The sequence below is a fragment of the Sinocyclocheilus grahami genome, unplaced genomic scaffold, assembly GCF_001515645.1.
Source record: "Sinocyclocheilus grahami isolate Dianchi unplaced genomic scaffold, SAMN03320097.WGS_v1.1 scaffold888.1, whole genome shotgun sequence".
Classification (NCBI taxonomy): Eukaryota; Metazoa; Chordata; class Actinopteri; order Cypriniformes; family Cyprinidae; genus Sinocyclocheilus; species Sinocyclocheilus grahami.
In genome coordinates, this window is record NW_015506067.1 from 628,709 (window position 1) to 642,322 (window position 13,614).

The following is a 13,614-nucleotide window of genomic DNA, read 5'->3' on the forward strand; positions in this document are numbered from 1 at the left end:
TGTTTGAAACTACATGCAGAAATATGACCAAACAGGGTTGTAAAATTACAAAATAAATAAATATTTTACATATTTTCTATTTTAAATTTTTTTTAATGAATTTAGTAAGTTTCAAGTATATAACAATATGCAAGAAATATGTATGCTAAAAAGAAAGAAATACTAAAATGAGGTTTACATCTGACTGAAATTATATGCAGAAATATGGTCCAAAACATTAAATAAAGTATAAAATAAATGAATGAATGCATTTATATTTTAGTTAATTTTTAAATGTATTTTACAGCATGCAAAAATATGTATGGTCAAAATAAAAGATAAATATAAGGTTTCAAATCCGATTGAAACAATAGGCAGGAATATGCAAAACGGGTTTGGAAAAATAAAATATAAAGCATAAAATTGAACACAAAAATAAGTAAATTAGATAAAATATTATTTTTAAAAAAAAAATCTTATTTTCTTATTTAGTTGAATTTTGAGAAGCATCTCATTTCACTGACCATTTTTCGAAAAAAAGAAAAAAACCTTTAGAATTTTTTTTTTTTAATCTTATCTTAAAATCTTAAAGGGTGATGTGATGCTATATTTGGCTTGTAACATTACAATGGATGTCTTAAAATGTCTGGGTGGAGTAAACTGGACTGGGCTGTTTGTGAACGCTTTCCAGGCCTGATGCAGGACTTACAGCTTCTCTAATGGATTACCATGCTTGTGAATTGCGTTAAAGTCCCTCCCAACCCCCAAAACAACCCGCATTCCTCCGGCTCGGCCTGATCTGATAAGACCATGTGAAAGCAGATGAAAGCAGGGTGGAGAACGACAACCAGCTAAATGCTAAATGAGGAAAAATGGCCTTCAGTCCACCGCTGATTTACATGAAGAACATCTCTGAAACCGAAAGACTGAACGGTCTCATGAACAACTAACCTGGTCTTTCTTGGTTTTGTGGGACGAGGCCACGTGTGCCAGATACTGAATGACCTTCTTGGTGTTTTCTGTCTTTCCGGCACCAGATTCACCCCTGAACATATGCAAACACACAGATAAGTTGAAAAAAAAAAAATCATGATTTCATTAGGGCTGTGCAAAAAAATCAAATGCGATTTTCATGCGCATCTCGTCAGTAAAGCCGGTTCTGTGATTAGTAGTAAATCTCCAGCACGTGCTTTCAGATGGAGCGGCATTTACTACACAGAGCCGTAGTTCACCGACAAGCTACACAAAATCGCGTTCAAAATTCAGGAGATTCATTGTCGATTTTGAACGCGATTTTGTGTAGCTTGTCAGTGAACTACGGCTCTGAAAATCACATTCGATTTTTTGCACAGCCCTAGATCACATCATAAAACACACGCATGCAGGATCATGTGACTCACGTGCAGAGAATCGATTGGTCCTCACGGTCTGTGGGAGGAGACAGATATACGAAAATGAAATCACAGTGCAAACACTTTAAACACATGAAATGACATTCACTAGGCATTTCACTTCTGTCATTTTATGTATTTTTGGTTTATTTAATTTTATTTAGTTTAACTGATTACATTCTTGTTCAGCAGAAGGTATTTTATGTATCTTGAGTGAGGAAATAATAATTTTATATTTTATTTAATATTTATATAGATTTATTTATTTTTTTACTTAGATTATATTTATATTTAATTTGACTTATTTTATGTTATTTCAATGATTTTATTTTTTATATGCTATGTATATATGTATGGATATATGTTATGTATTTTGAATGAGAATATTTGGCAGGAAACGATAATTATATTTTATTTTTAAATTTTTTTTAACAAGTTATTTTGACTTTTTAATTTTTTCTGTACTGATAGAGATTAAGTGACAAAGTAATACTTTTATATTATATACATATTTTTACTTTGATTTTATTTGTTTTCCTTTATTTTATCCATTTATATTTGAAAATCAGGACGTATTTTATGTATTTTGAGTGAGATTATTTGGAAGGAAATAATCATTTAAAATTTGTACTTATTTTACTAATTTTTACTTAGATTTTATAAATATTTATATTTTATTTCTTTTTTTATCTCATTCTTTACGTTTTATTTGACAAGCAGGGTGTAAAAATGATCAACGTTATTTATTATCAATCTAATAGAAGTCATTTCAGAGGCAGAGAAAGTTTACGTTAAATTTCCGAGTATAAAAACAAACATTTCTTCTTTATAACATGAACTGTTGACTCAAACATGACGAGAGCATTTGATCAACTAAACAAGCTCAAGTTTGATTGATTGTGTTCACTTTGATGTTCTTCAAAGCGTTTGTCATGTTGGTTTAACTAACGAGCAGCTATAAATTCCTCCAGGTGGAAAAACGCACCACTCATTCGCTCTCAGTAAACCCTTCTGAGCTTCTTTAGCAGGAAGAGCTCAGACCACAAAACAGGAAGTCAATATCTGGCTTCCTGTGACTGGAGAGGGAGCCGCCTTTCCAGAAAACTACAGTAAGATAACGGCCCTCGTACTAATAAACCATTACATTTGCCAAATGGCAAATAAAAAGACAGTCTAATGATGACGAAAGCTCAGACCATAATAATAAATCAGCAGATTTTTACATTTAAAAAAATTTAATTACATATTTTGAAGGGCCCTTTTGAACTTTCCATTCATCAAAGAATCCTGAAAAATAAAATGTCTTCGATATTAATAATCAGAAATGTTTCTTGAGCTGCAAATCTGCATATTAGAATGATTTCTGAAGGATCATGTGACGCTGAAGACTGGCGTTATGATGCTGAAAATTCAATAATTCATCCAAAGCAAACCCCCTGAAGTGGATTAAACCTGTTAGAGAAAGGCTCTGATCGTGTATGAACATGAGCTGCTGTCAGACTGTAAGAGCAGCGGTTAAAGCTCGATACGCACATTTCTAATGATCAACATGACCAATACTTTGCTGTTAAACCCGTTTCACACACTATCTACTCCAGTTACACTTTATTTTAAGGTGTAATTATTAATTTAAGTACAGAGCGATATTAATTAACTACATATTATAAAACATATATAAGGGGGTTAGCTGTTATAAATTCACTGTAAACCACGGCTTCTAGGGGCTTACTGCTTTAGTACTTACTATATGGGTAGGGTTAGGATTAGGGTTACTTGCATGTAATTATGCATAATTTATTGTTAATATAATAGTAAGTACATGTAACATGTTTAACAAAGGCACTTTAAAATAGTGTTACCTCGACGCTATATCTTCTGCTGTCTGATTGATAATTTAGTTTTTTTTATCAAGCAAAAGTTCTTTCAGTATAATTGTACAAAAGTCCACCTTCAGCTCGTGCTTCACGCGTCTTTGCTATCAAATCTTTACTGATTTTTATCAAGTAAATGTAAAAATAATACTATAATATAATAACTTTTGTATTATTTCCCAGATGAACACTTACTGAACTGAAGCAGCTGGGCTTTACTCGATTCTCCATCAATCATCGTTTAGAAAAATCAGTGAGTTTCAAATCTGATCATCAAGATCTTTTGAGGAGCGTTTGTTTTCCAGAAGCTTTACTTTCACTGTTCCTCAATGGAGGAAAGATCTTCCCAAGCCTCCAAAACATCTCATCTTCTGAGGAACGTTTATTTCTTTATCTCTCAATCATCATTGGATTACATTGCATTATATGTCTGGATCATTTAAATCTCATCTGACTAAGACATATTATTGGAGATTTAGAGTGATGACTGATATTTAGATCATTTTATGTAAGTATCTGCTGTACTGTTACAAAGATCTCACTGATCTCATAACTTTTTTGGTCCTATAAATATCAGCATCTGCGCAAAATTGCATATTTTTGCTTAGTTTGAATAAAACAGAGCTGTTTTTCCACCATATTCTCACTATATCAGACTATATGAGCTTGATATCTCAGGCTTTACAGGTTTTAAACTTCGCGCATGATCCTGAAGTGGAAACGGTGTTAGCTCAGACTCACGTATATGAGGCCGGAGTAGTATCTCTCCTTCAGGTTGTGCAGCACGGACGCCTCGTTCAGGCAGGTGAGCTCGGCCATGTCCTCCACCTTGCTGAACTTGGGCGGGTTCATCTTCTGGATGTCGTCCTTGTTGACCCGCACTTTCTTCCCCGAGTCAGCCAGCTCCACCACCACCTCATCGCCGTGCTCCTCCTTCACTGAGCCGGTCTCGAACCCCAGCCGCTCCGACGGCACCCACACCAGCTTTTTGGTGGCCCAGTCGGCCTGCGCCAGCGGGTTGTTGACCAGGTTGCGGTCCACGTACAGGAACTTGTCAGCGTCCGACATGGTTGCTGGAGGCGAGAGAAGCCGGAGAAACGATTGTTTATGAACCATTAATGTACACACAAACTTTACAGAAGTGCACAATTAATAACAAGGATGTTTATTAGCGTACAGTGTGTTTATTTCAAACCCTGACCAGCAGAATAAACAAGAAACGGCGAAAATGGAAGATTACACGATCCGTCTGAAGAAGCTTTTTCGGTTTATTTTCTTAATAAATGTCCTTGTTATTTTGTGCATGCTGCTCTAGACGAAAATGTGTTTATTATGTCTGAGAAAACCATAAAACTTTTTTTTTTCTGTTAATGTAACTTTGGCTGGTCCATTGCAAAAAATATATTTTACCAACCAGATATCACGCAAGTGCTGTTTACCTGAGCAGCACTCACCAGACATAATTTGCATGCTATTGCAGACAAGCAAAAGGTAACACTTTATTTTGACAGTCCACTTTAAACATTCTACTAACAGCAAGTAACTTTGCAACTACAGGTCAACTAGCAGTCATTGGAGTATTAGTGGACCGTCTGCTTGATATCTTCCAACACTTTATTTTGATGGGTCCACAACATACAGCATATTGACTATGAGAAACTTTGCAAGTATGTCAATTTATTCTATTAGTCCTAAACCTAACCTAACAGTCTACTCTGAGAGTTAGTAGACATGTAGTTGCAAATTATTGAGATTTATTTGACATGTAGTTGCAAAGTTACTTACTGTTAGTAGAATGTCTAAAGTGGACTATCAAAATAGAGTAACCATCAGATTTTACATTTGTGAAAAGTGTTTGTTTCGTATATCCCTAATTGTCTGAGCAAGATATTTAATATAAAGACAAAATTTTTTTTTTTTTAGAAAAATTTAAAGAGGTTGCACCACCGCCAAAATATTATATATATATATATATATATACATTTAAAAAAAAAAATGTTTTTGAGGAAAATGCATGCTCTAAATCATTTCTATGTGGTTTCTAGGGTGTTCAATTGGTTGCTAGGGTCATCATGATGTTGGAGAAGATCTCTAATGTCAGAGTTCAGCATCTTAAATAAACAGCAGCTGAAGAGGCTCTTCAACTGACGCTAACAACCGAGAGCGGACGAGAAACAGATCTAGGACAGAGCACTTTTCTTGCTTTTCTTACGCAAGTCCTCAGGAATGCTGGGTCTGTATCGCACGTCCAAACACAAGTTAGGTCAGCAGCTCGTAAAACACAGCAAACTTCAGGAAGGTGAGCTCATGCTCCTGGCGGCCACATGCAATGACAGCGCCGGCCGTAATTACAGTCCGAGTCTCTCAGACACACACTCGCGGTGATAAACACTGTACGTGGGACGTTTTGCTTTAAATGCGGTCGGACCAAACACATTGTTGATTATACCATTCAGAGACGTGTTTAGACAATGGAGCGCTTGTTTAAACTACAGAGAGCAGCGGGTCTCTGGTGGGTCACAGGCCTGTTCAAATCACAGACGGCAGGGAAAAACAATGCTAAAAGCAAATAAAAGAATGCAACAAGCCATATAATCATGCACAGCTAGTACGGTATATTACAATAAATCAATCTGAAAACATTTCCTATAGCCTTTGCACTTCCATCTGCTCAGATTTTGGATGTTTTAAGAGTTGTGGAAAGATAATCTCGCCACTGAGGAACGGTAAAAGTAAAGGTTCTAGAAAAAAGAAAAAACAAGGCGCCGCTCAATCTTGAATCTATCAAAGGTCGTGTGTCTGATTAAACTCCACAGTATTCTGAAGCAAATTCATGTGTCAGTTATTTTTAAAAGTAATGCATTGCAATATTGTGTTACTTCATTAAAAAAAGTAACTAATTGCGTTACTTAGATCCTTTTTAAGGAAAGTAATGTGTTATGGTAATTTGCATTACCCCCAACTCTGATTACATTATTGCATTACTCCATAAAAAATTTAACTAATTGTGTTACTTTTCGTGGATGGTAATTAATTGTTACTTTTCCATTACTTTTTATCTGGTTTGGGCTTGCTTATGTATTTTTTAATAACAAAAAACACAAAAGTTATATTTTTGCCAAATGAAAAGGCACTTTCACAACAAAAGTGAAACTGATAGGCCTCAGGCTGAACCCTTACGGAAAATTAACCATGAGAGTTGCACAATTGGTATGAATTTGTACGAATGACCTACACCTAACCCCACCCCTAAACCTACCCGTAACTGGGTAGTTGTGAAAATCGTACGAGTGAGGCCGTACGAATTCGTACAAATTAGCCACCTCATAAAATGCATACGAATTGGTCGTGAGATAGCGTTGGCTTTATGCAACTTGTTCCATTTTACACATTCGTGTGTATGACCTGTGCCTAAGAAAATGCGGTTCAAAATATGCATGCAAACGTCAAAATCACAACAAAATCCATTCAGACAACCCCAAAAGTCTGTTTTTCCACCAGATTTAATGGTTTTTTTTTTCACTGTTCTGACTACTTTATATATGGATTTTTGTGTGAAACTTATTTATATTAATATTCTATTCTACTTTATTGATAATTGAATTAATTTAAAATATACTGCCATTAGATGGATCATTATACACTTAGATACTGGTTCATCGCTGTCGGCTGTTGAAAACCCCAATGATTGATTGTTATACGGCATAATTTGATGATACAAGACAAGTACATGAACACTTATTTTACAACGCATTTAATAAATTTATTAGAAAGTTTTTTTTTAACAGACACTGCATCATCCATCGACAATGGCTATAAATTTCTACACATCAAAGCCACATTTAGACAACTCCAAAAATCTATTTTTAGTTAGATTCATGTGTTTTTTGCTGTTCTGACTACAACTAAATGGACTTTATATTTATATACTTTATATTTGGATTTGGGGATGCAAAAAATGATGTCTGATTAGGTCTTAAATATATTTATATTATATATTTTTTTTAGTTCAACTTTTAATAAATTGATGTTAAATTGTATATATTTAAATACTTAGACATGCTTTTTGAGTACTAAAATTTTATTTAACCCTTAAAATGGAATCCAGAAAAATTTAACAAGAAAAATAAAAATGGAATCCTGAAAGATTCCGGAAAAAACTGAATTTGGGGAAAAATCAAATGGAACTTGAGAAAAAAAATAAAACTGCAACAGTGGCCATCAGGTACATATAAAAAACAAAATACAAATAAAAAGAAGTATTCAGAGAGGTTTCTTTTTTGTTGTATTAAAGCAGGTCAGTTAACGTCACATTTCTCCAGCGTAGCGTGAAATGGCTGAAAACTCCCTCGTGAAATCACTGAGAGTCTGATAAGGGCAGTAAAGAGGTATAAAATGTGCACATGAAGCTGGGAAGTGAGCAGATGAGTTTGACACAGATGTGTCTGACACACTTGAGTCTCCTGGTGCTTCTGCGAGTCTAATTTTAAACGTCCGTCTCAAGACTTCTTTCCCTACAGCAAATGCTCTTCAGGTCCAGCAGAACCAAACCTTTCTGACTCTGAACTGAGTTTATGAGTGACAAAGACAAAGAGCACACTTCACACAAACATTTGCAAGCAGAAGCTCGAACCCACAGTGTGAACTGAACCCACACGCCGAGCTGTTCTGTTAGCAATTTCGATTATTCTAGGTAACACTATTACAGTAAAATAATATTATGCAGCGATTCATTTAAATGACCATGAATGAAAGCCATAACGTGCAAATCATATATCATCCTTTCAGATTACAGTCACGAGAATTACTGACTATACACTGAATTCCTGCATTTCTGAAAGAGTTCAAAAACATTAATGGTCAACGACCACCAATATTTCTAAAAATATAATCATCATCAATTTAATATAAATACATTCTATTAAAACACATGATATACTTCTGTATTATTATATTAAACATAATAAGAATATTTTTTATTAAATTAAATTACATTTAAATGTAATAATTTAGCAGACACTTATCCTAAGCAAATTACAAATGAGGACAATAGAAAATTATTTAATGTGTACATTCATTTATTAAGAATACATTCCCAATAATGTATTAATTGAAATAATAAATGTTAATTAATTGAACAATATATAATTAACTAATCTGTTATAAATTACTTATATTAACTAATTAATAATATGCACTAATTATGAATAGATTTACGTTCATTTATTATTGAAATAGTAAGTGTAAATTAATATCATAATATATAATAATCAATTATTTATATTTTAATATATTTATGTATCTACTACTAATGTGCACTCACTTATTAAGAATGCATTTACAAAACATTTTTATTTAATTAAAATAATACCTGTAAATTGATTTAATTATATTTAATGAATCGATTGTTCGTCATTTAATTTACAACTAAATACATAACATGATCTATTAATATGTGCTTGAATATTAAAATCTATTTATCATTTTTTTCAGATTTTAGTCACAAGAATTTGGGGGTTTTCCAGCATGTCATGAAAATAACGTCATATAATAAAAGATGTAAAAAGCTTCTTTGTTTCTAGATTCCTTGAAGCACTAAAACACAGCTGTGTTTCTAAACTAAATCATTCAGTGACAATAAACAGATCGCTGTTTGGCATCAGACTGTAAAAATCTCTTTCTGCAAGCAGTATTTGATGATTAAACGTGCTTTAGCACAGCGAGAGAGATGCAATCTAATCCAGACCACATTGGTCTCACTGCGTTCTGACTGAAGGTCTCGGAGGAAAAACACAGGATTGTGGGAAATCTCGCAAACGTTCCAGATACCAGTTCAAATATAACACAATGTTCTGCTTTCCATATTTGGATGAGAGAGTGCGTGTGTGTTTCTGCTGACGACGTCACAACACGACACACGACCCTGCTGAATCCCTCCAGCCAATCAGACGACAGCGGCTCATATTTGCATATTAAACAGCCACACCCGTCTGGCCCCGCCCTCATTTCCTTCCTGTGTGTGTCAGACAGAGAAGGTCAGCGCTAAAGCTAGCAGAATGGCTCATTTCTTGTGGTACGTAAATGACAGACGAGTTATGAGTTTGAGAGAAGAGAGTCTCATAAATGTGAGCGAGTCATAAACTGATTTTATGACAGTTCCACTGAAATCATCTTTGATAACGAATATGCTTTATCCTCAAAATTACTAACTGGGTTTCATTCGTGAATCATAATCAGAATTAATTTCTGTGTAATTGGTCTATAAAGCCCTTCTTAAAGAAAGCACTGAACTGAACATGATTTATGCACGAGCGGTTTTATGAACAATTAAATAGCTATAAATTTTGCTTGTGATTCATGACTGAGGCACAGTAATACAGTCAGGATTCACATCCCAGACCTAAATACTTGTGAGAAGAGGATGCTGTAAAATTGAAAAAGACATGAGGAAAAAAAAAAAGGAACTGACAAAGAATGAAAAGTATTTGCTGTCTGATAGCCAGACACTGAATTCCTGCTCATCTGAGAATTTGAGCACGAGTATATTTGTAGCAATAGCCAACATTAATTTGTATGGGTCAAAATGATCCATTTTTCTTTTATGCCAAAAATCATTAGGATTTTAAGTAAAGATCATGTTCCATGAAGATATTTCCTAACGTAACTATATACAACTTCATTTGGACAACTTTAAAGGTGATTTTCTCAATATTTAGATTTTTTTTGCACCCTCAAGATTCCAGATTTTCAAATAGTTGTATCTCGGCCAAATATTGTCCTATCCTAACAAACCATACATCAATGCAAAGCTTATTTATTCAGATTTCAGATGATGTATAAATCTCAATCATCAAAAATGTACCCGTATGACTGGTTTTGTGGTCCAGGGTCACATTGAATTTTGTAACACGCATACATGTTTTATACATAATACATCTACAAAATTTACAATTATGAAATATAATAAACCAAATCCTTGTCAATTGCAGGACTGGGACTTGAACCCACCGACGACTCTTCACTCGTCCAAGGTCTGTCCTCAGGGCTGTGTGAAAGAACTGGGGAGGTGATCTGCTCACGATCTTCAGACACTGAGGAGATGAAGATCTTGGGTGGTGGCTGAACAACATCTTTCTTGACCGTATAAGACTCCCGTTTCCTCTGTACTCCATTCCGAACAGGAGGTTCGTTCATTCGAGCGCCAGCTTTGTTTCGCTCTAGAATATCTGATGTGTCATCCTGGAGAAAACAATAAAACAAAGCACATTTAGTTAAGACGTACAAGACTTGTGCTATATTGATGTGTTGTAGTAATTCGATGAAATGTTCCTACCGCCTCAATTCCAGGAAAGTGCTCCAAAAACTGGGACACATAGGTCATTACGGACTGTTCATCAGGGGGATTCAACATCACATCTGAGGAGTTACATCACATAATGTTTAGTTAAACTGTGCAAATGTATTTCAAAACAAATCAAAGCTATATCAAATGGAAGGTAGCTGAGATACATTTTGTTACACAAGTAATACAGCGGCCCCAAAAGTTATTTGGACACAGCCTCACTTGAATACTGAATATATTTTGCTTTACATAACATAATAACAAAAGTGCCATTAATTTAACATTTAAATGTAATAATTTAGCAGACACTTATCCTAAGCAAATTACAAATGAGGACAATAGAAAATTATTTAATGTGTACATTCATTTATTAAGAATACATTCCCAATAATGTATTAATTGAAATAATAAATGTTAATTAATTGAACAATATATAATTAACTAATCTGTTATAAATTACTTATATTAACTAATTAATAATATGCACTAATTATGAATAGATTTACGTTCATTTATTATTGAAATAGTAAGTGTAAATTAATATCATAATATATAATAATCAATTATTTATATTTTAATATATTTATGTATCTACTACTAATGTGCACTCACTTATTAAGAATGCATTTACAAAACATTTTTATTTAATTAAAATAATACCTGTAAATTGATTTAATTATATTTAATGAATCGATTGTTCGTCATTTAATTTACAACTAAATACATAACATGATCTATTAATATGTGCTTGAATATTAAAATCTATTTATCATTTTTTTCAGATTTTAGTCACAAGAATTTGGGGGTTTTCCAGCATGTCATGAAAATAACGTCATATAATAAAAGATGTAAAAAGCTTCTTTGTTTCTAGATTCCTTGAAGCACTAAAACACAGCTGTGTTTCTAAACTAAATCATTCAGTGACAATAAACAGATCGCTGTTTGGCATCAGACTGTAAAAATCTCTTTCTGCAAGCAGTATTTGATGATTAAACGTGCTTTAGCACAGCGAGAGAGATGCAATCTAATCCAGACCACATTGGTCTCACTGCGTTCTGACTGAAGGTCTCGGAGGAAAAACACAGGATTGTGGGAAATCTCGCAAACGTTCCAGATACCAGTTCAAATATAACACAATGTTCTGCTTTCCATATTTGGATGAGAGAGTGCGTGTGTGTTTCTGCTGACGACGTCACAACACGACACACGACCCTGCTGAATCCCTCCAGCCAATCAGACGACAGCGGCTCATATTTGCATATTAAACAGCCACACCCGTCTGGCCCCGCCCTCATTTCCTTCCTGTGTGTGTCAGACAGAGAAGGTCAGCGCTAAAGCTAGCAGAATGGCTCATTTCTTGTGGTACGTAAATGACAGACGAGTTATGAGTTTGAGAGAAGAGAGTCTCATAAATGTGAGCGAGTCATAAACTGATTTTATGACAGTTCCACTGAAATCATCTTTGATAACGAATATGCTTTATCCTCAAAATTACTAACTGGGTTTCATTCGTGAATCATAATCAGAATTAATTTCTGTGTAATTGGTCTATAAAGCCCTTCTTAAAGAAAGCACTGAACTGAACATGATTTATGCACGAGCGGTTTTATGAACAATTAAATAGCTATAAATTTTGCTTGTGATTCATGACTGAGGCACAGTAATACAGTCAGGATTCACATCCCAGACCTAAATACTTGTGAGAAGAGGATGCTGTAAAATTGAAAAAGACATGAGGAAAAAAAAAAAGGAACTGACAAAGAATGAAAAGTATTTGCTGTCTGATAGCCAGACACTGAATTCCTGCTCGTCTGTGAATTTGAGCACGAGTATATTTGTAGCAATAGCCAACATTAAGTTGTATGGGTCAAAATGATCCATTTTTCTTTTATGCCAAAAATCATTAGGATTTTAAGTAAAGATCATGTTCCATGAAGATATTTCCTAACGTAACTATATAAAACTTCATTTGGACAACTTTAAAGGTGATTTTCTCAATATTTAGATTTTTTTTGCACCCTCAAGATTCCAGATTTTCAAATAGTTGTATCTCGGCCAAATATTGTCCTATCCTAACAAACCATACATCAATGCAAAGCTTATTTATTCAGATTTCAGATGATGTATAAATCTCAATCATCAAAAATGTACCCGTATGACTGGTTTTGTGGTCCAGGGTCACATTGAATTTTGTAACACGCATACATGTTTTATACATAATACATCTACAAAATTTACAATTATGAAATATAATAAACCAAATCATCAAGACATGTATTTATTTTACTTTTCTTTTTTTTGTGGTTCTGACCCCATGCACGCTCTGGTTTCTTTGGCAGTAGAGATCTGACATGTATCGCTCATCCAGCGCTCTGGAGATAATATAACGAGCTCATCTCTGACTGCAGCCAGTAAATATTTATGAGTGTTTTTATCAGTAAATGCCCAGCCGCTGGTTTCACGTCTGCTCTCACTCAGCTTATCTGCATTTGATGATGCCACACCCAATCAAATCAAAGCTCAGAGTCCAGCTGTAAACGGACCCTGACCGGACACTGATGAACCACAAACACCAGCTTCACAAACTCACAATACAATCACCTAAAACACTGCATGAGCAACACTTATTGTAAAGAATGTCTCAGTGTTCATTATGTTTTTATGGTTATTTATTATTATATTTTTTTAGAAATATAATTCTGTTTCGGGGTGGTCCTTGCTTACCATTTTAATGCAGTAATTCAGTTTCAGAGTTATAGCAAATAATTTGATTATTTTATTAATTATTATATTTATTATAACATGTTTTTATTTGTTATTGGCCATGTGCATGTATTATTTTATTTTATTATTGTAAAAAGAAAAAAAATTGTAAATACATTAAAGGGATAGTTCACCCAAAAATGAAAATTTGATGTTTATCTGCTTACCCCGAGGGCATCCAAGGTGACAATGTAGGTGACTCTTGGCGCTTTTCCATGGTACGGCTCGGTACGGTTCACTTTTGGGGGGTTTTCCACTGGGTACAGTG

General features: G+C 34.2%; 2 protein-coding genes across 2 annotated transcripts in view; both read right to left on the reverse strand.

Annotated features, from left to right (window-relative positions):
- The window catches only part of LOC107563767 (myosin-9), a 48,042-nt gene extending 43,613 nt beyond the window's left edge, over positions 1-4,429 (reverse strand). The window contains 1 exon segment of the mRNA XM_016248708.1: positions 3,983-4,429. Within this exon segment, the coding sequence (XP_016104194.1) occupies positions 3,983-4,357 (375 nt within the window). The 5' untranslated portion in view covers positions 4,358-4,429.
- Positions 4,430-10,192: 5,763 nt separating this feature from the next.
- The window catches only part of LOC107563768 (calmin-like), a 7,962-nt gene continuing 4,540 nt past the window's right edge, over positions 10,193-13,614 (reverse strand). Inside the window, exons 2-3 of the mRNA XM_016248711.1 lie at positions 10,575-10,657; positions 10,193-10,480 (exon numbers count right to left, since the gene is read on the reverse strand). Coding sequence (XP_016104197.1) covers positions 10,193-10,480; positions 10,575-10,652 — 366 coding nt within the window. The 5' untranslated portion in view covers positions 10,653-10,657. The remainder of the gene's footprint in view (positions 10,481-10,574; positions 10,658-13,614) is intronic.